This window comes from Sus scrofa, chromosome 9 (genome assembly GCF_054392235.1).
Source record: "Sus scrofa isolate SSC_HxYL_T2T_F1_AM1 chromosome 9, Sscrofa_HxYL_maternal_Yorkshire_Landrace_v2.0, whole genome shotgun sequence".
NCBI lineage: Eukaryota > Metazoa > Chordata > Mammalia > Artiodactyla > Suidae > Sus > Sus scrofa.
The window spans coordinates 116,574,910-116,597,541 of record NC_139391.1 but is presented as its reverse complement, the minus strand read 5'-3'; the positions used below and the strand labels follow the sequence as shown (position 1 = coordinate 116,597,541).

The 22,632-nt window shown below is 36.1% G+C and overlaps 1 protein-coding gene across 6 annotated transcripts in view; it reads left to right on the top strand.

Moving 5' to 3' along the window:
* Positions 1–8,662: 8,662 nt before the first annotated feature.
* Positions 8,663–22,632, top strand: part of CNTNAP2 (contactin associated protein 2) — a 2,042,838-nt gene continuing 2,028,868 nt past the window's right edge. For 2 of the 6 annotated variants that reach the window (XR_014816181.1, XM_084977534.1), the window contains exons 1-2: positions 9,150–9,421; positions 9,966–10,292. Coding sequence is in view for 4 of the 6 variants with exons in the window: in XM_084977534.1 (XP_084833660.1) it covers positions 10,196–10,292 (97 nt within the window). In the remaining 2 variants the exon portion in view is untranslated. Of the gene's footprint in view, positions 8,811–9,149; positions 9,422–9,545; positions 10,293–22,632 lie in introns of those variants that run through there. The other 4 variants (XR_014816180.1, XM_021102606.2, XM_084977536.1 and 1 more) reach the window with 3 other exon arrangements.

Genomic DNA, 22,632 nt, shown 5'->3' with positions numbered 1-22,632 from the left:
CACCTTGACAGACAAAAAAAAAAACAACCAAAAAACAGGATGATAAACCAAATTAAAAATTCAGGCTATCTCAAAGATTATCCACTCATGTGCATTTTACCCCTAGACTGAGGTTATTCTCATCAAGTCTTTATATATATATATTTTAATTTATTTATTTTTTATTTTATTTTTATTTTTATTTTTTATTGTTATTTCCCCCAACACACTTTTTTTTTTCCACTATACAGCATGGGGACCCAGTTACACACACATGTATAACTCCCCCCCCCCCCCGGGCAACCACAAGTCTTTATTTTTATTTTTTTATTTTTTTTTGGCCACCCCTTCAGCATGCCAAAGTTCCTGGACCAGGGATCAAACCAGCAGCATGGCAGTGACAATGCTGGATCCTTAACCACTAGGCCATCAGGAAACTCCCCCATAAGGTCTTTTAAGAAAGTGACAAGTTCTCTTCCAAGTAGTAAGTAACTTCAGTCCCAACTTGCTGCAGAGCTCTTAGCACTTTAAGAAGATGAAGAGACTATCAGGAAAAAAGCAAATTTAAAAGAACATCACACAAATTCTGAAATCAGAAAAAAATCCAACCTTATATCCTACATTATAGTATATGCCTTCAGAGACACATAATAGATTTGGGCCAGATGATTTTTAGTTATCAAAAAAAGATTGCATTGCTGAATTTATGAATTATCAAAGAAAATTTCAATTATGTCAATCTACTCAATGGACTAAAGTAGGTATATATGAGCTAATTATACAGGAGAAATACTGTTAAATAAGACGTAAGTGGAAAAATGATCTTCCCTCTCTCCTCCTCATTCCTGGCTAAATGCTTATCAAGCAGAAAGCTCAACAGACCAAGAGATCATTAGTTATTGTCACATAAACTATCTTAAGTATCCTTAAATTATAGTAACATGTATTTATGTGTTAATAAAATTGCTATACCAGGAGAACTTTACTATTTATATGTTCAAATGAAAAACATTTTTAAAAAGAAAAATTAACAAAGTTTAGACTGAAGCATGTAGTAAAAGCCATCTCTGATATTCATTTCACAATTATCACACAAAGTTCAGTGAAAGAATTTCTTCTTGGTTATCTGTAGCTGATATAAAACACAACTCTAGGTCCGGTAATTTTCTTCAACTTTTTGAAAGTAAAATAGTGCTTACCATTTCCTATTGCCTGATGAAGCATTGCATCCTCATAGGAATTAGGAAACATTATGAATTATGGAATCTAGCTTTAGATGTTTTGGCAGTAACTATGTCAACTGGCTTAAAGCATGTAGGCAGTAATTATCACCTCCAAGCTTGCTCCAGTCAATATCTTTACCACTGCAAGTTGAAGACATAATAAATAAATTGTACAGAAGTAAACTCAGCGTTCTGAAATGGAGCAGAAAGACTGTTCTTAGCATTCTGTAGTTTCAAATCAATGATGCTAACCCCTACAGTGTGAACACTCATTGTTCTTTTTCTTCGTTTTTTTTTGTTGTTGTTGCTGTTGCTGTTCTTAAAATGCCCAGATTATCCAGAACAATATGACCTGTTTGTATTGCTATGTTCCCTGGTCTAACATGACTACTAGTTTAATCTAATTCTTGTGCCGTGTTTTGAATATTCCCAATGCCATTGGACTCTGTCAGTTGGCCTGGCATTATCAAAAACTAATAAGCAGAAAATGGAAGGTGAAAGTTCAAGAAATACTTAAGGTAAACTGCAGATCTTACGCAAGATTTGGGCACTCAATAGGCAGCATCACACAGTATGCAAAGCATGTAAAGAAGTAATTTAACATGGGAACCATCTCCCACATTGGCTTAAGTGTTAATAATTTATGCACTAGATCAGTTTTCTTAACCTTATTTTGTTGTTGATGTTACTGATTCTGAAAAGTACCTCTTTGATCCTCACTATAATTATATGCATTCCCATTTGTCTAGAAAAACATTAGCAGTGAAGAAAGCGGGACCATCCGAGATAATTCTAGACTCCATGCCTCAGAACTGAGTTCCTTCTTATATAGACTGTGTGAAGCACTAGGATTCATGTCCAATCTAGCTTGAAAATGTGGGTGTACCTTTGCTGACACTAAAAATTTCTGAGGAGTTTTTCCTTTTTAAGTGAGCCGACAATTCTCTAGCAGATCTTGGTCCAGAATTATCTTGTGGATTAGGATACCGAAATGTAAAAAGAATTTTTTTTATGGCCACACCCACAGCATATGGTAGTTCCTGGGCCAGGGATTGAATCCTAGTGGCAGCTGTGGCAACCTTGGTTCCTTTAACCCACTGTGCCTCAGTGGGAACTCTAGCATGCTGAAAACTTGAGCAACCTCTGGCGGTGAGAGGGGGGTGTGGAAATGACAGGGATGAAAGACACAGCTTGCAACTTCTAGACAAATTGAATTCTTCCAAATTTCATCGGTCCATCACCCCCTCAATTGAATTTCCCTTGTTATTCCATTCATCTTTGAGAACAGTCAACACTTTTGAAAATTTCATTTCTCTCCTCCCTATTCATGAAATATTGCTTTATAAAATGGGTCTCTTTTGTTGCTAAGGAAGGTCTATTCCTCTCTACCAGTCTCAACAGGATACTATCACCTTAATGCTCAGAATAATTGAAAAAACTGGTTTTTATTCTTTTAATTGAAATGAAGATAATTTTCTAAACCTGAAGAAGTTCTCTAATGTTGGCAATTCCCATATTTTGCCTTATAATCTGATACCTCTCACTTTTTCACAGTCCTTTCAAATTCCAAACAAATTTCTAAAATTTTATTTCAGTATGCATTTTGTTCTGTGGGAAAGATGCTATTCTTTAGTATCAATAAATAAATTTCTTGTCTTTATGTTTAGGCAATTTGAAATAATTTTTTTTCTGTTTGAAGCCTTATTTTTTATCCAAAAAATTTTGAACAATTTTGCAATTTAAATATATTGAGGGGTGAATTTGAAGTTCTAGGTCTTCAGGTTACCAGAATTTTTGTATATTCATTTATATCATTAATAATTATAGTACTTTCTATGAGCCAGATATATAACTTATTTTAAATCCTCAAAGAAATCTAATTGTACAGGTATAAATATAGCCTAATCTTATAAATTAGGAAATGAAAGCATATATTGAGTATGTCACATATAATATTTTTCAAGATTTTAAATCAACTATTTCTTTTTATCTTTTATTAAAATACAGTTAATTTACAATGTTGTGTTGGTTTCAGGTATACAATGGGGTGATTCTTTTCTATTATAATTTATTAGAAGATTTTGAGTATAGTTCCTTGTACTCTATAGTAGGTCCTTATTGGTTATCTGTTTTATATATAGTAGTGCCTATATGTTAATAACAAACTCTTAATTTTCACTCCCCCCATTTCCTCTTTGGTAACCATAAGTTTGTTTTCTATATCTGTGAGTCTATTTCTATTTTGGAAATAAGTTCATTTGTATCTTTTTTAAAACTTCTACTTGTAAGCAATATTATATGATATTTGTTTTTCTCTCTCTGAATTACTTTGCTTAGCATGATAATCTCTGGGTCCATCCATGTTGCTGCAAATGGCATTATTTAATTCTTTATTTATGGCTGTGTAATATTCCATTGTACCTGTGTACCACATCTTCTTTATCCATTCATCTACCCATGGACACTTTGGTTGCTTCTATGTCTTGGCTATTGTAAATAGTGCTGCTATGAACATTGGGGTATATGTATCTTTTTGAATTATATTTTTCTCTGGATAAATGTGTAGGAGTGGGATTGCTGGATCACATGGTAGCTCTGTTTTTAGTTTTTTAGAAATTTCCATGCTACTTGCCATAGTGGCTGCACAAATTTACAATCCCACCAATAGTGTTGGAGGGTTTCTTTTTCTCCACACCCTCTGAAGCATTTATTATTTGTAGACTTTTGTCTTTTTTTTTTTTTTTTTTGGTCATTTCAGGGCCACACCCATGGAATATGGAAGTTGCCAGGCTAGGGATCTAATCAGAGGTGTAGTTACAGGCCTACACCACAGCCACAGCAATGCCAGATCCTTAACCCACTGAGCGAGGCCAGGGATGGAACCTGCAATCTCATGATTCCTAGTTGTATTTGTTTCCAGAGCGCCACGATGGGAACTCCTATCTGTAGACTTTTTGATGATGGCCATTCTGACTGGTGTAAGGTGATACCTCATTGCAGTTTTGATTTGCATTTATCTAATAATTAGCAGTATTGAATATCTTTTCACATGCTTGTTGGCCATCTGGATGTCTTCTTTGGGGAAATATCTATTTAGATCTTCTGCCCATTTAAAATTTTTTATTAAAGTATAGTTGAGTTACAATGTTCTGTCAATTTCTGCTATACAGTAAAGTGACATATATGTATACATTATTTTTCTCATGTTATCCTCCATCATGTTCTATTACAAGTGACCAGATATAGTTCCCTGTGCTGTAGAGCAGGACCTCATTGTTTATCCATTCTAAATGTAATAGTTTTCCATGTATTAACCCTAAATTCCCAGTCCATCCCACTCCCTTTCCCTCTCTCTTGACAACCACATGTCTGTTCTCCATGTCTGTGAGTCTGTTTCTATTTTGTAGATAGGTTCGTCTGTGCCATATTTTAGATTTATATGGTATTTGTCTTTCTCTGACTTACTTCACTTAGTATGAGAATCTCTAGTTGAATCCATGTTGCTGTAAATTCTTCTGCCCATTTTTTGATGTGATGTTTCTGGTACAACATGCAGAGTTGTATGGAGACAGAACGTAGAACCCAAAGACCAGACTCAACACTACCCTAAATTGCTTCCTGTGGTGTGATCACCTGATTCTTCTTAAATTCTATGTGATTGTAACACTCAAAAGCAATCCACTTAATATTATTATGTTTTGGGTGGGGTTTGGAGGGAAACTTTATTGTTCCTTGAGTAGAACATTTCTTAAGGTTCTTTATAGCAATCTATTTCTAGCTAGTTTTTATCTCTCATAAATAAAATTCTATTTTAAAAATCAAATTGAGGCTTTACAAATATTGAGCTCATTTAAGAAGTTTTTGAGTTTGTGGAAACCTAAAATGCGCACTCACTGCTGAATAATTATAGTTTAGCCATTACTCCTGTGTGTAATTAGGTATTTTCAGAGGCATTTACAACTAGGAAATTATAGATGTACACTAAACCTTTCTTCTCTCTCTTTCGCTCATTCCTCTTTTTTTTTTTTTTGACTCTTCCCTTTATTCTCTGTAATTATGATTTGATTTACAATTACAACACTTGAAAGAGAAATAAGACAGTAAATATATAAGTCAATTCTAAGAGCTCTCTTCTTCCCTCATGAAATCTGTCATATTAACAAGAAATTACCATATGATTTGATATTCAAAAGCATAAGCATTTTTATAATTCCTTTTCTGAAAGATAAATATTTTATTTTACTTTTTGAAATTATGGCATTTTTCCTGGTACATTTATTTGCAATTATATATTCCTTAATTTGTGAGATCATCAAATAATGAGAGATTTTTAAAAGTAAGCATTATATAAGTTTTAGGTTAGATTTGTCAGTGCTAAAGCACTAAAATGCCATTAGAAAAAGCTAATTTTTAATTGCAACTCTGGAAGAACAATTATCCTGAGTTATATGATCTATTCAAATGCATGTTAGACTATAATCCGAAAAAAACTGGGTGTCCAAAAAGTGAGAAATGTGATAGAGATTAAGATTAGATTCTATATTCTAAATACTACATATTGGTTTAGCCACATTCCTCCCAGTTTCCTAAACTTGATCAATGATTTTAAGGATGTTTTATGCATGCATTAAGACCATCTTTTTTGCCAATTATACTCTTTTCATTAATATTAAAATACTAAATCATTAAGCATGAATTATTTCTAAAAAATGTCCTCAGAGATCGTAATCCAAATAATACTAGTTGTCATGCATTTCCCTGAGACCTTTAAAATAGACTGGGATTTTGGAAGCTGCTTGTAGTTTATGCCATTTTTATCAACAGTCTTTCTCACAATTAATATTTGATTATGATGGGAAGTATCGCACTGTGCCCAGGGCCAATTAGTGTTGCCAAAGGCCCAGACTCCAAGTGATCTTCTGTACACCAGAGGCTTGCTTATAAGACTTGACCTCATTCTGCTCATCCTCACTAGAGAATGCATCTTACACAGATCCTATATAACCAGGTCCTAAATTCTTGGAGTGTACAATCAGACTGGCAATCAGACTTTCTATTCTATTTAGATATATATATTTTTTTTCTGAGGGAATTCACCAATATCTGGGCGCAGTTGAACAGCTTGATTTCTGAAAGGAAATTCTATTCCAAGGACCTCACCTAGAGAGGTACCAGTTGTTTCTCTACTTATTGAACAGTGCTGAATTTTTTAATGCTTCGTACCATAGAATGACTCATTTCAAAGTGTTATTACAACCAATATATTTTGACTCTTTTTGCTAGCTGAGTTCCAAAATTTGGGGAGGACTTTTGAGATAATTTACCATGTAAGAGATTATTTACAGATCTCTGGAATGATAATGATGGTGACTATGATAACAACACTTTTTGAGTATGTTCATTTTTTAAAGAATATGTGAAGATACTAGAATAATTACCCAGTCAACATTTACTTGAATAGATGTCAGTACAGAAGTGAGGCAGATTTATTTTTATCCCTTATTCAACCATTATCTACCGATTATGTGGGCAAAAGGGTTACTTGATTGCTCAGAGGTTAATCTCAGTATCTAGCACAATGTCCAGCTCAATAGTGGTAGAAACTCAACAAATACTGGAGACAAAAATGAATGATGAATATGTTGCTTGTGAAACAATGAATTGTTCCAATTATGGATTCAGGTTAATATAAAAAACGTAATAATTTCTGTAGAAGGAGAAAATAGAACATGAGTGGTGGGAAACAGGGATTATCTTTCCCCTCTTAGTTTACTTTACTTCTTCCAAAATAATGCAACTTGCCCATCTTCTTTCCTAATCATGCTTTTGCTTGCTCTTTGTGTGCCTTTGGTGTACTTAGTTTTATTATTCTCAAACTTTGATTAACATATATCAAACTAGAGAAACATTTCTCCTGATCATATGCTGTCTTCAACTATTTGCAACCACAATGCAATGAACATATTGATAATGAATTCACTCTCTGGGACAAGATATTCCATGTTTACCACATCTAGAAGCCATTTGGTGGAATTATCCTCAATTTATTGATTGGTTTATCAATTTTACAGGTTCTTAAAGGTTTTGACCAGACCAAACAGGCTTAGCAGTTCCTACCTCCTCACTAATAGTTTTAGTTCTAACTGAAGTCAAAAAGAAACTTCTTAATATCTAATGATGAAAAGGGTAAACTGGATAAGGAGCATGTAGCATTAGAATCTAAAGAATGTCTGATCCTGAAACTATTAAAGTCTTATTTCTTTAGGTATATTTATGAATCACAATGTCCAGATCTAGTTCACACAAATTTGAAGCAAAAGAAGTTTCATTACAAGGAATGTGCCATTGTTAATTTTCAAAGATGGCCAAATGCCTTGAAAATTGATGAAGGCAGGTTCTTAGCTTACACTGGCATGAAATGAGACCATATTATGTAGCACAGTGGTGATGCAGGGTGGTTATATATGTGTCATTAAAACAAGGTTTTGTTTGTTTTTACTCATTGAGAGAAATTATTACAAACTGGTCTGAATACATTTTGGAAGAGAAAAAAAAAAACACCCTTGAGTACAAAATTTTCTGCTACAAAACAATTAAGGTAGATATCTCCTTCCAGCTTTTTTTTTTTTTCTTTTTGCTCAGTACCCTAAGAAATGGATTCAGTTTCAGTCAATCTGCTTGAGATACCCAGTGAGTAGCATCCATTGAGATACTGAAACGATAAAAATACTTTCAGTTGTTTCCTCTTTTACTCTTCTATTAAAAACACTTGAACACTAGTGGCTTTTACTGAAATGGTTAAAATAGACAAATGTAAAAAATTGACTTCTGAGAAATTGTGCTTCCTCAAGGTATTTTTTTTTCCCATGACTGGTTTTTCTTTGAGTCCTAACAAATTGTTGATGGCAGTTCTCTACCACAGCATTTCTGCAAGTTTTCACTGACTTTTGACAGCTTGAGAGAAAATAGAAAAGAGGCATTGTATAATCCATAGATTTACTGTATTATTTTATAGGAGACGAGTTGTACGGTGTGAGGATGAAGTTTCCTCTTAGTCATCTGTGTGTTTCTTCATTTCCAGATTGTACCCAATCTGCAGTTCTTACTGGGAGGAAACATCCCTTTATATCAATCAGAAACAAAGCTCTAATAAAGAATGCTGAATCAGGCCTATTACCACCATGCTAATTATGCAGTGAGCACACAGTACTGTTTACAGGGGACCTTTCTAAGACCTAACCATAATATTAAACTCAGAGTGAATTCCAGGAGTAGGCAAGTCTCCATAAAAATTTTATTTATATTGAAAGGCAAATGCTTATTCATTGCATAACATTGAGACATGGTTCCTCCTCCTTAGTTCCTCCCTAAACATCGTTAGGTAGTTAGATGACCAATAATTCTTAACTGTGTCAGTAAAGTCAGTGAAAGGATTGGTTCTGCAGAGATAGAAGAATCCCAGTACTATATGTAGACTGGATGGAGGAAAGTCTTTGGAGGATGGAGTGTGGAGAGGTGTGAGCTAGGGAGAAGAGCTTGAGATTTATTACTGAAATGACCTGAATGTGAGAAGAAAATCTGCGTTTCCCTAGATATTCGGAATTCCTGGTACTTGCAAATGCATCAGATATCTTTGAAGTAGTTAGATCCGTCTGCCTGCTTATTTCAGTTTTGTGTTTGTGGCTGTTTGTGTGAGCGTTCGCCTGAATGTAGTTTTCCTGGCAGCGGCGTGTGTTTGGTGTACGTGTAAATATGTATGAGTATGAATTAATTACATATTGAAAACATCTGCATTAGCCGCGTCTGCAGTCCCCGCGGCTCCAGGCTCCAGTCGGGATGTTCAGCTCCGTCACTTGATGTTAGGACCACTCGGAAGACCTGCCTGTCGGACGCCGAATTCTGGTTCCCAGGGGGCCTGAGCTCCCGGAGCCTGTACCATCTCTGTCTGAAGGGGAGGAGAGAAGGGAGAGAGAAGGCATCCGAGCCAAGGGGTTCTGTTTCCTGCAGCTGGGCGGGGGGCAGCCAGGGTTGGAGCCGGGTTCCAAGATCACACTGCGAATACCCAACTTCGGCGCCGCCTCCCGCCCGGGGAGAGGCGCTCGCCTCCTTCCTCGGCCCCCGCCCCAGCTGATGGACCCGGGCCCGTGGGTCCCTTCTCCCTTCTGCTTCCCAACGAGGCGAGGGCAGGGCAGAAGGGTTCTGACAGCCAGAGGGGTACGGTAAGGAGGAGGAGGCGGCGGCGAAGGAGGAGCCGGGGTGGGGACTGGAGAAGGGGAGAGGAGGGAGGGCTTCCCCGCCTCGCCCTCCTCCCGGCTCCTCGGGCGCTGCTGGCGGCGGCGCGGCAGCGTCTCCAGCTATCCGGCCGCGGCCGCTGCTGCTCGAGCTGCACAGCCGGGGAGATGCTGCTCCGCGCCGCGCCGCGCTGAGGCCGTGCGTGCGCCCGTCCGCCGGCGGGGCTGCGTGCTCCGCGCGAACATAGTCCCTCCATGTGAGCTGGCAGGCGATTGGAAACCCCTCTGAGTCACGCTGCCCAGCGGCCGGGGGAGCACTCGCCCGCCTGCAGTGGCAGCATCAGCACCGCCGTCTCTGGCGCGCTCCCTTCTTCTGCAGCCTCCGCTCTTCTGATTTTCCACCTAGTCCCCTGGTGATTTTTTTTTTTTCCCCCTGAGAGGGAGAGGGCGGGGTAGGCGTCCCCTCCTCTGCTCCCCCCTCCCTTTTCTTCTGGGTTTGAATTCTTCCCCCTGGCATTTCACTGGTTCGCAGAGCAAGAGGCAAGAACCGCGCGGAGGGAAGAGGAAGGCTGCGACCGCCCTGCTGTTCCGAGCCCGGCCGGACTGGAACGCGGAGGGGGTGAGGGGAGAAGAGGAAGCCGGAGGGGCTCGGCTTTCTGTGGTGCCTGAGGACAGCCCATCTCTCTCCAAGCACCCCACGGGGAGACGGACGGCGTCTCTCCGCAGCGAGCTTTTGGAGTACCGCGAGCCCGGGGGCTAAGGATGGTGGAGGCTCCGCGCTCCGGTTGCGGGGCAGCGCTTTCGCTTTGGCTGGTCGGCAGCATCCTCTGCAGAGCCTGGACGGCTCCCGCCACGTCCCGTAAGTAGCCCTAGCGCAAGCCTGCTCTGCGATGGAGCACTTTCAGTGCCGCAGTGATGTTCCACCCCAGGGTACCAACTCTGAGGTGCCTTCTCTGGTCTCGCTCCCTGATTTGTGTGTGTGGCTCTGCTGTCACGCACTTGGAACCACTGCAGCAGGGAAGGCTCCAAATCCCGCTCCCTTGGTTTGGGGGAAGAGGGTTTTGACGCCGCTGATGTTTCTGGAAAGTTGTTTCTGGTCCTGGAGATTGGTTGGCTGCTGCTTGGTTAGAGTGATTAGTGTAGGTGACAGCTACTCGGGAGTTATTCTTCCACTTCGGTGTGTTTGTGTAGAGGAAGTTTATTGCGTTTTGCTTAGGTAGGTCAGTAAATGAAAAGTGAAAACATGGCAAAAATAAGTTTCTTATTTTTATACCTATGGTTTTAACTTAAATGAACACGGTTTTGGGGATGAAAAAAGGATCATATTTGGAGCAGCTTGGGCATCTATGGACTTCTCTTTATCACCCCCTCCCCAACAAATTAATGACCGTTTAGTACTTGCTTATTAAAATGGAAGACGGCGAATCCAATATTTTACCTGAAATTGCTTTGCCTCTTTGGCAGTTGGATGTAATGCAGTCTAGGACTTGGGACGGTCAGTGCAAAACATCATTAAGGCAGTAATGAACAGATTTCTTACAAGAGTTCTCAGGAAAATAATGATGCTGTTCCATATATTTCTCCCTGTGTGTTTAGGTGGCTTCTTCTAGAAAAGATTGTTCATTTATTCATGAGGTTAGAAAGAGTAAAAAGAAATGGAAGATTCCAGCTCATCGTCTGCAGGGCTTTAGAAGTGCATGCTGTGCATCTGGAGAGGAAATGCATGGTTGCTCCTTTGGTTCAGAAAGAGTTAAACAGTGGAAAGATTACCTGTAGGAATCTTAGGATAATATTCATTAGGCATACTTGTTTCTTAGGATGACTGAGTTGTTAAAGAATTATCATGGAGATTTTAGAGTTTGAAAATAAGTGTCTTCCATTATAGGAAAAAAAAAGTTTGGTGTTTTCCAGAATTCATATATGAAGTAGTACTACCTCTTTATCATATCCTGGGATTCATGAATGCATCTTTGTCCATACATTAATATGAATGCTCCTATCCTGGTATGTAAATATTAATAAGAATAAACATTGAAAAAGGACTTTAGAAGTTGTGCTAAAGACTCTACTAAGTAATAATATCGTGTGATGAACCAGTATTACTGTTTTGACATAATTTCCCAAGTATAGTATTTGCTTCTTTTTTCTCGCATTTAAAGATAGAGAAACCACTAATTGGGAATCTAAGTTTGTAATGAACTTGAAAACACTTTTATAGTTTTTTCCACGAAATAGATTATACTTCAGAATGTGATGTTTTATTAAGATTTAATGTCAGTTGTATAGATTTAAACATAAATTATGCAGATATATTTACATAAATATATAACAATATACTGAGAAAACTATTCTGATGAAATTTCAGTTTCTTCATCAGGGTCTGGCTGTATAGAACTAAATTGCCACTTTTCTTAGAAAATAAACTCATTATAAATTAAATTATTATGTTCACAGATTGAAGGCCCTCACATCAAGTTTTTCCTGAGTTCTGTATTTCATCTTTCTGTGTACTCCAATTATAAAGAATCAATTTGAAAAATTCACTGTGTCAAAAATAGCGCATAAGCAGCCATTAGGCTGATATATTTTAAGACTGGAAAAGTTGTTGTTTCCAAAATATATTCTTAGTCCTTACAACTTAGTAGAGTTTGGTGATAGGGAAGAGCGGAAACCGTTAGTTTTAAGATAGTTAATAGTTGTGTTTGATTATTAAGATTTATTTATTTATATGTTATACCCCTAGGCTTCAAATGTATAATGGCTTAATTGATATTATTCTTTATTTCATTTGAATTTAAATTGTGTGACCAAAACTCAAAAGTTGTCCCCATCCTAGAAATAAAATAATAGCAATGATGTCAATTTTACTGATTAGATTGAGCTTCACCTACTCTGTATTTTAAATTTATATTTTTACACTTAATGACCATTTTTATTTATATTATATAAGTTCTGAAGAAGTTTGATAGTTTTATTCATAATACTAAAAACATCCAAAGGAGAAAGGGAAAAAAAAAAAAAACCGCAAGAGTCTAAGATAATGAACAACTCAACCAGGAGGGGTCATCACAAGACAAAAAGTAGCATGAAAATCTAAAAGTAATGTTTTTATGTGGCACACATTTTAAAAATATGATGACTGTGCAAAAACTTTCTGTCTCCAGATAGCTTTTTCAAATGATGGACATTTTTAAAAGATACAGTTAATATTTTTTAATTTGATAATGATATCATTTCAAATATACATTTGCTTTTGGCTTATCTCTTCTCTGTTACTGAAATGTCTATAAAAATACTGTTCCTGTTAATACTGTGTTTTTTTAATAACTAAACTAAAATAAACTTTAAAGAAGCTTATCTCTAGGATTAAGTAGAAATGCATTTTAATTTCTTGGCAGATAGTGGAAATGAGCTGATACTGAGCTGATGGAATCCTATAACCTCCCTTCTTGTAAATGTGTTTGTACAGGGCACGTATGTCAAGTTCAAGTGGAATCTTTTACTCTTAGGGAGTTGTGTGTCTTTGAACATGCTTGAAGGGCCCTGAGGGTATAGTTCTAAATGATGAGGAGTTTGAGCTAACATCTATTGAATTTAATTTATTCCTGAAGTATACTGCATTTTGGCTTGAATAGCACTTTCTGATAAAAAGTCACTTTAATTTATATAGCCATTAAACTTTATTTTCAACCTACTGTCACAGTTGAGAAATTTGGTTTCAGTCAATCAAATACTTTCTAGCAAATATGTTTTTACATATATAAACACAAATACATATAAATGTTTATGTATTAAAGAATTTTACCATATATATCTATGTATACCATACGTATATATGGTAAAATTCTTTAAATAGATGTTATATAATGTATGGAGACATGATATTATTTAATATAAACATATATTTATTATATGTAAAATATGTGTATATTTATGTATTTTCTAACCTGTCTTTCGAAGTGTTTAAATTGCTTAAAAGTTTATAAATAGGTCTTTTTGTGTGCAGTTATTTCAAGTAACTAAATCAATAATATCAAAATAATAGTATATCTACTTTCTTTAATTCATATATCACCCTTAAAATGGTATTTTCTGGATAGTTGAGTTACATGTAAAATATATAATATAAAAGCAAATACATAGTACATAGAACATAGTAATGAGTTTGTCTTAATAAAAAAGGATTTAATCTAAAAAGTGCTTTAGGCCAACAAAATTCATTGATTGATAAGAGGTTGTATGTTATTTGCTCGATCCAAGCTCATAATAAGAAAATTATTATTTACTCACTAGAGAGAAATATATAATCCTGATTTCCTTGTAGGCACTTATATTCAGGAAATGAGGATCTTTGAGTTTTCTCCTTTAACATCAGTATATGGAAAAGGTGGATAAAAAAGGAATCCACAAATCTGATATAGTTTCTTACTCATTTTTATACAGTTATAAACATACAATATATCATTTTTAGGTCAGTAACATTGAAGTTATTTGATGGGCATAATACATATTTTTTAAATCACATTTCTAATATTTTTTTCTATCCTAATTGTTAGAACATTTCAAGGTCTATAACTTCTCTGAGATTTTATATCACTTGTCTGTCTTAATTATAAATTCTTGCAGAGATAATCTTTAAAAGTCTTTAAAAGTGAACAAGTATATCTTTTTTGATATAACCTTTTCATGATCGAAACATAAAAAGAATTTGACGTACCTCCCCTAGGCTTGCTTCTCTTTTTTAAAGTAGATTTTATTTGTTGTAAATATACAGAATAAGAAGAGATTCTTCAAATCCAGTAGAAGATTGTCTTAAAACTATCAAACATTCAGAGAACCAATTTCTGCATGTTGTCTGTGTAGTGATTGATTTTTAATGGGATGAAGAAGTGAATGTGTAATTTCAAAGTTTTCCCATATCTAATCGATTTGACAAGTGCTTTATTTCATCATCCATCACTGTTTGCTAAGTTAAACAACAGAGTACATAATAATTTAAACCTCAAAACTTCAATATTATAGAACTAAAGTGAATGCTGTATTTATATCAGTATCTGCAATTGAATGTTATCAGTGTTTCCAGAGAAATACATATTTTAAGATAATTAACTTGTAGAAAAATGAGATATATTTCTAAAAGTTATCTGATATTTGGCCATCGGTAGAAATTATGTGTTTATTTTTGCCTGTTAATATGTAAGAAGGATGATGAAATGATCTTTATTTAGGCTTTAACTTTTGTTTCTTTTTTGTTTTTTTTAAGTTTTATTGAAGTATAGTTGATTTACAGTGTTGTGATTAGTTCTGTACAACAGAGTGATTCAGTTATACATACAGACACATCCATTCTTTTTGAGATTCCTTTCCCATAAAGATTATCACAGAATATTGGGTATGGGCTTAACTCTTCAAATGAGAAACTTAAAGGAGAATTCTTGGAGTTCCCATCATGGCTCAGTGGAAATGAATCCGACTAGGAACGATGAGGTTTTGGGTTCTATCCCCGGCCTCGCTCAGTGGGTTCAGGATCTGGCTTTGCCGTGAGCTATGGTGGAAGTTGCAGATGCGGCTCAGATCCCGAGTTTCTGTGGCTGTAGTGTAGGCAGGCAGCTACAGCTCCAATTAGACCTCTAGCCTAGGAACCTCCATATGCTGTGGGTGCAGCCCTAAAAAGACAGAAGAACCCCCCCCCCCAAAAAAAGAGAGAAAATACTTCTCAACAGAGTGATCAATGGGATCACTTGATCACTCCTTCCCATTTCCTGGGATCTATAGAACCTGTTTTAGTTCTGACCAAATAAAGATATCATTGGGACACGGAGGTGCTGCCCCTAACTGCACTTGTAACATCTTAGCCTCTAATGCTGCAGTTCACTCATTCCATCCAGGGTTAGGCAGAGTGACTTACCTGTTAGGTGACTTTGCAAGGACCTTGTATAGCTGAGCCCTTCCTTCTTCCTTCAGGCTGCCTGCAGAAGCTCTAGATTATACTGAAAGACATGAAAGAGTAGGCTATACCTCTGCAACAACTTCTGTGATAATATGGCTAGAAAGTCTGTTTAATTTCAGAATTAAGGTTAACGCATTCTGTTGTTGCCACACTTTTAGCCCTTTCCCTCTGTATTAGCAATTATTACATAAAGGATGATATTTGCTCTCCATCTGTGACTTCTTTTCTAATCAAGAACTCAGGCAGAGAAAAGAATGCTATTCATTGTCCCCCATGAAAACCCAAAATATTAACATTGCCAGTCATAAGCTTATTTTGTATTCAACTAGGTGAACATTGTTAAAAATCAGCAATGAACTAGGACTTGTTTTTCCCCTTTGAGGTTGAGTTGGAGAATTGGGCTTATTGTAACTATGACCTCCAAGCCCTTCTGTTCATTTATTCACTCATCCATTCATTCATATTTCTGCATAGTCCTATTAGTGATATTTATTTTAGAGAGACATTTAAAATACCATTTTTTAACGTATCATTTCTTTATCGATGATTGATAACACTGCCACTGTAAACACATCTTGGTTATGGATTTCGGTGGCTGCACAGTCAATTCCATGTTATCCGTGTAAGTATCAGATGAATTTGACATGTCTTGAGTTGATAGTTACCTCCCATTCATGTTCCTCCTGCGCAATCACAAAGAGTTAGATTTTTGGAGTCAGTTATTTTAAAAAAGGGAGTCATTGGCACTTTGAAAACAAAATTAATAATTTCTTCCATTGTATATTTTGAAAACGTGCTTGTTAAACTCTTATTAGTTCATTTTGGGGGTAGACTTCTCATAACAGCTTGAAGTAACCGATTTTTTTTTATAGCACTCCAGATTTTTAAACCTCCCCTGATAGTAGGAAATCTGGAAATAAAGATGTATTTGTTGGCTCTGAGTTTGCTTGCTGAAGATCATATTTTTGGTATACTGTAAAAGCGCTGAAGAAATACAGGCAGACTCCTGAGTGCCATATTCTACATTTCCCTTATAGTTTAAGTTTGTTTGAAATACCTTCATAAACTGGCATAGTGATACATTCTTCAATGTTTTCATATTTAGGAGGAAGGTAAATAGTCTTAGTTCTTGAGACTATTTTGGCCAGGAAAAATTATCCCCAAAGATGTGTAAGTTTTGTCTTTCCTTTTCTAACACAATCACCCCTGCTTTGTTGCCCTGAAGTATTGGTCTTAGCAAGCTGGAAATTTGTGTCCTGGAAAATGGCAATAAGGTTTTCATACCATCAGGCTTCCTGACTCTATCTTGTGTGGTGTGTCTGCATTGGAATCAAATTATATAAAGTTTAAATGCAACAAGGATTTGCTCACTGCTATGCATTAGATGTCATGTTGGAAAAAAGGTATGTGAGAAGACAAATTTTGTCTTGACCTCTAATTTTCTGCCAGCTACTATAACAAAGTCAGCCAAGTTGTTCAGTTATTGTATTGTTTAAAAGGAATACATGGACAAAGTAGATATGTATAGCCTGAACTAATAAAGCAGCCTATTGTATGGAGAAATATCATGTTTTGCCAAAGAAAATAAAATACTTATCTCTTAGAATATTCTTTTAAAATGGAAAGTGCTGGAGTTCCCATTGTGGCACAGTGGTTAATGAATCCGACCAGGAACCATGAGGTTTCGATCCCTGGCCTTGCTCAATGGGTTAGGGATGCGGCGTTGCCGTGAGCTGTGGTGTAGGTCGCAGGCGCAGCTCGGATCCCGCGTTGCTGTGGCTCTGGTGTAGGCTGGCAGCTACAGCTCCGATTAGACCCCTAGCCTGGGAACCTCCATATGCCGAGGGAGTGGCCCAAGAAATAGCAAAAAGACAAAACAAAACAAAAAAAAGTGCTTGTTATTTATAAATCATATGGACTCAAACGGCTATTTTGAACTAACATAAAATGTATGTTGATTAAAATGTATTACTCAGTTAACTCACTTTACTAGGCATCCATCTCTTACTTGATGGAAATTAAGTTATTAAACAACCTTATAAGTAAATGTTTACCTTCATATACTTTATAGATTTTTTCAGATATTAGGCAAATATATATGAAAAGAAGAAATATACGAAACAAATGTTTGCCTAATTATGTAATGTGGCAAAATTTTAACCTATTTTAGGGGTACCATTTATTTAAAATCTATTAATTACACATGAACAATGGCCTGGCTCTTCATTAAATTACTTAATTGCTAATACATTTTAGCTCAAAATTTATAGATATGTGTGGTGTATTTGAAACATGTTTGATTCAAACAAAAATATGTGTCTGGAAATTCATTGATGAATGTCAGGTTTTTTTCAGATGATTGCATGAATATGCTACTAGTTCAATGTTTTTAATGTCAACCAATATAAAACACATGATCCAGATTTTTTTTTTCCCCCTCTATGCCATGGCCTCACTAACACTTGATTTTGATTCTACCATCAAGGCAAATGTTGCTAATCCCTCGTGGCATTTTTTTCCTGAGTGACTCTGAATATGGCCACAGAATCAGATCTTTCTGGACACTATATACTAGGTAACACATGATATTTGATCTATAAGATAAAAACTTTATTTTTTACTCATAGTATATGTAATATCATCACTATACATTTTTCAGCTGATTTTTTTTTTCTTTTTGTAGGGCTGCACCTGTGGCTTGTGGAAGTTCCCAGGCTAGGGGTCAAATCAGAGCTCCAGCTGCCATCCTACACCACAGCCACAGCAGCACTGGATCCGAGCAGCATCTGCAACCTTGCAGCTTGTGGCAACGCTGTATCCTTAACCCACTGAGTGAGGCCAGGGCTCGGACCTTCATCCTCATGGACACTGGTTGGGTTCTTAACCTGCTGATCCACAAGGGGAACTTAACAGCTGATTTTTGTTAGTGATAAAATATCTTCATTGTTACTTAAATCCCCTGATTAATATTAAATGTTATCATGTGAAAAGGATATTTAATTAGAAGAGGTTTTTAACGGTGATGATAAAATCTCCAAGAATACAATTTCATTATACCTCATGCACATCTACAGTATATGTGAGTTTTACTCAAATATCTTAACATAAAGCATTTAAGTGTCATATGTCTAGTTTAAAGTAGATGCTGGTGTTTACCATGCTTTTTGGCTTATTGGAATTAAGAAGAACCATTTTATTATGTCAGTTGACAAAGATAATACTTTGTCAAAGATATCAATGTGTCCTAATTGGGTATTTACACTGCTTTTGCTACTAACAAGTCAACAATAAACACATCCTTCAGATATTTACATACTGATCTGTTTATTTTTGTGGAATTTATGTCAAAGACTGGGATGCTTGATCAAGAAGTATGTATCTTTTCTTTAATCATTGATTCCTGGAGTTCCATAAATTTATAACAACATTTTCGGCCCCAATCAGTTTGTGTCCTTTTTCAGAACTTCAGGGATCAACACACATTATTTTGCTTTATTTTTTTTTTTTTTGCAATTTATATGAATACCAGTATTTGTTGAGTGATGACTTCAGGTCAGGCACCACTCTTTAGATGTATTAACTCAGTCCTTACAGAAGTGCTCCAGTTTCCAGAAAAGGAAACTGAGGCAGGCAGAAAAATTAAGTACCTCATCCAGGCCACCAGTAGATCTGTCCCTGTAGCTTGTGTTCTTAACTGTGCTGTCATGGCTGAGTCAAATAGTGTTCCCTTGATTTCCAGTTCTCTAATGCTGAGTTTCAGCCTGAGCCTAAGCAGTGTTTTAAAGGTTAAGTACCTGTTCATGTAGTTATAGGGGAAAGAAACCCCTCATCATAATGTTTCTAATTCAATGATAGCATTAAATAATAGTACATATAATATTATTTATGATCTTCCTTGTGATAAGAAAGTGATTTACAACATAGTTTTATCTTTTGGGTACTATTAACATACATCTTAAAAGCATGGGGTGGAAATATTTATTTAAAGCTGTGTAAAATATTTGTTCAAGTACTTTGTCAGCTACGAATAAAAGCAGTGTTAAACTGGTTCTCAGGACATTTTGCAGTCTTTATTGAGAACTTTAAATATCATTGTTACTACTGAAGGTTAAAAGATAATACTTGTGTAATCTATACCCATTGTTTTGAGTATCAGTCTCATGTAATGTTGAGAGTTTTGTCTAGAGGAAGACTTCTTTGACTTTAATGACAGTGGGAAAATGTGTGTCTCAGAAATCTTTGTCTGTTCTACTGCTTAAGTATTTCTCTTATCTATTCCCTGCTTTCCATTCCCATCACCACAGTTCTGGTTAAGATTTTCAGCATTTCCTTCCAGGCATTAATTTAGTAACCTCCTCGTATTCCTCCTTGTTCTTAATCTATAGTTTATCACTTATATCTATGCCAGAAATACTTAAATTTTTTTTTTTTTGTCTTTTGTCTTTATAAGGCTGCACCTGCAGCATATGGAGGTTCCCAGGCTAGGGGTCTAATCAGGGCTGTTGCTGCCAGCCTACACCAGAGCCACAGCAATGCAAGATCCGAGCCACGCCTGCGACCTACACCACAGGTCATGGCAGCACTGGATCCTTAACCCACTGAGTGAGGCCAGGGATTGAACCTGAAACCTCATGGTTCCTAGTCAAATTCATTTCCCCTATGCCACGATGGGAACTCCAGAAATACTTTTCTAAAATTGAGATCTTGTTGTAGTGTTCCACTTCTCCTGTTCTTGTCTGTCTCTTTGATGCACTTTCCCCTTAACTGAAATTCTTGTAATTCTCCAATATAGCATCCTGTTTCCAATCACATTTCTTGCATGCCTTCTTCTTCTCCCCGTCCTTCTTCAGCTGCTGCCCTATGCCGCAGCCACAGCAATACCAGGTCCCAGCTGCATCTGTGATCTACACTGCAGCTCTTGGCTGCAGATTCTTAACCCACTGAGTGGGGCCGAGGACTGAACCCATGTCCTCGTGGATACTAGTTGGGTTTGTTCCTCTGAGCCACAGTAGGAACTCCTTGTATGCCTTCTTCTATTCTCTCTGGAATGTCCTTTCCTATTTTATCTATGCTGATTTAGGAAAAAAGAAACAAACAAACAAAAAACCCACAAAACAGTAACAAAAAAAACCCCCTAATATGTAGTCCAAAGAGCAGAACTTTGGAGATTGGAGGTAACATCACCTCCCTGTGGTGATTTGGCATAATTGCAAGCAAAATTCTAAACAGATAATGAGCAATCTCCTTGTTATTTGTACTTAAAAGAGATAGAGTGATGAAAAATTATGCAATAATAAGCAATGTCTTTGCTATTTGGACTTAGAAAGGCTAGAGTGGTGACAAATAATGCAAGTCAGCTTCAATTATTTGATGTTAGAATGAGAAATTATCCAAATTCTTGACAATAGAAGGAAGACAAGAAATATCATTTTTAAATGATAAAACACAGATGCTTGTTTATCATTTTTTATACATGCATATTAATCTTTCAAGGAAAATTATGAAATGTTGCTGTGAAATCTCGATAACTTCTTCAGCCCTTTTCCTACATGGCTCTATTGTGTAGCACTTTCATTAAGCCATATAGTTGATCAGACTTATTAAAAGCTATGCATGACCACCCTTTTCAAAACACGTTGTTTCAAAGAAATATCTGTAATCTGCATGCATATTGAAGACAGATGTCAACAAGATAATTATTGTGCCTAACAGGTACTTTAAATAGAATGCTTAAGTTGTCAAAAAGTCTTGTAAATGATAAAGGTTGTTGTAGAGAAACTGGATAATTATATATATTTAGTGTATAATAATACACCATATTAGTTGATATTGTCAAAGTTGCTATAGAATTTCATTGAATTTCATTTTGATTTTTAATGTAACAAAAATACCCTTTCATGTGTACAAAAAAGCACTTCTATGTGTTTATGTTTTTAATTAACTCTTTTCATCCATACATTTTAAACTTTGTAAATGCTGCACCTCAGCCTTAAAATGTCCTTCAGCTTTGCCTCTTCAAAGTCTGCCATCCAGCAAAGCCTCTTTCAAAATTTATATCCTTTACAGTGATTCCCCCAGCACTGCCTACTGATAATACAAGTTACTCCCTTTTCTCTTAGCCTACAGTTTGCATAGACATAGCCTATGTTTTTTACTTAGATTAATAGATAAAAGGGTGTGATTGTATCAGAAGAACTAGATTTCAGTAAACTTATTTTACTATTTGAGGCATTGTCCAATTTGCATTGAATTATCATGTAATTAGTCAATTACCTTTCTTTTGGGATAGTCAAAGCATAGAATGCTCAAAAAATTTAAAGCTCACCGATTTCACTTTTATAGAGTTTTTACTTTTATCAAATTATCCCTTATACTAACAGAAATCTGCATTTTCATAAATTTGTGCCATTCATTATAGTTGGCCTTTAAAGTAATAAAAGCTTAATATTTACCCCATATCCTACTGCCATAAAGTATTTGAGGACAAATATCATAAAGTCTGTTAAATATGCTTTTAATAATCACTATTTTTCTAGATAGCTAGTTAATACATCAAAGATTAATGTATCTATTAAAAGGAAACACTGTGATATATATTTACTTATATCCTACAAATTACTTATAATATTTATAGGTACAGAAGCTGTGTTAAATAAATGTAATGGAGGAGTTCCTGCTGTGGTGCAATGGGATTGACCATGTCTTGGGACCACTGGGACGCAGGTTTGATCCCCAGACTGGCACACTGTGTTAAGGATTGGTGTTGGTACATCTGTGGCTTAGGTCACAACTACAGTTCAAATGATCCCTGGCCCGAGAACTCCTTATGCTGCAAGGTGGCCAAAAAAGAAAAAAAAATAAACAAAATGGAACTTATATGGTGGGTTACTTCTGCATATAAATTATGCAAATAGGTAGCTTGTAGGAACAAGTAAAGATTTCTTAGTTGTGTTTTTATAGCTAAAAGCATTGAAATCAGAAGTAATGTAATTTTAACATATTATTAGTTAAAGTTAATCTAAAAGTAGTAATCTTCATTTTATAAAAATACAGCGTTAGAACTGCCCTGTCTGTATGAACCAAAAGAAAAAACGAAAAGATAAGTATTTCAGAGGACTGCCATTTGAAAGTAATGGGGCTGTTGAAATTATTTTAAGTCAGATTTACATCTCTTTGCTCATAGTGAAACGCAACATAGTATTGAATTTCAGTTTGTTATCTGTTCTTTGCCCAAAGCACATTAGGAAAA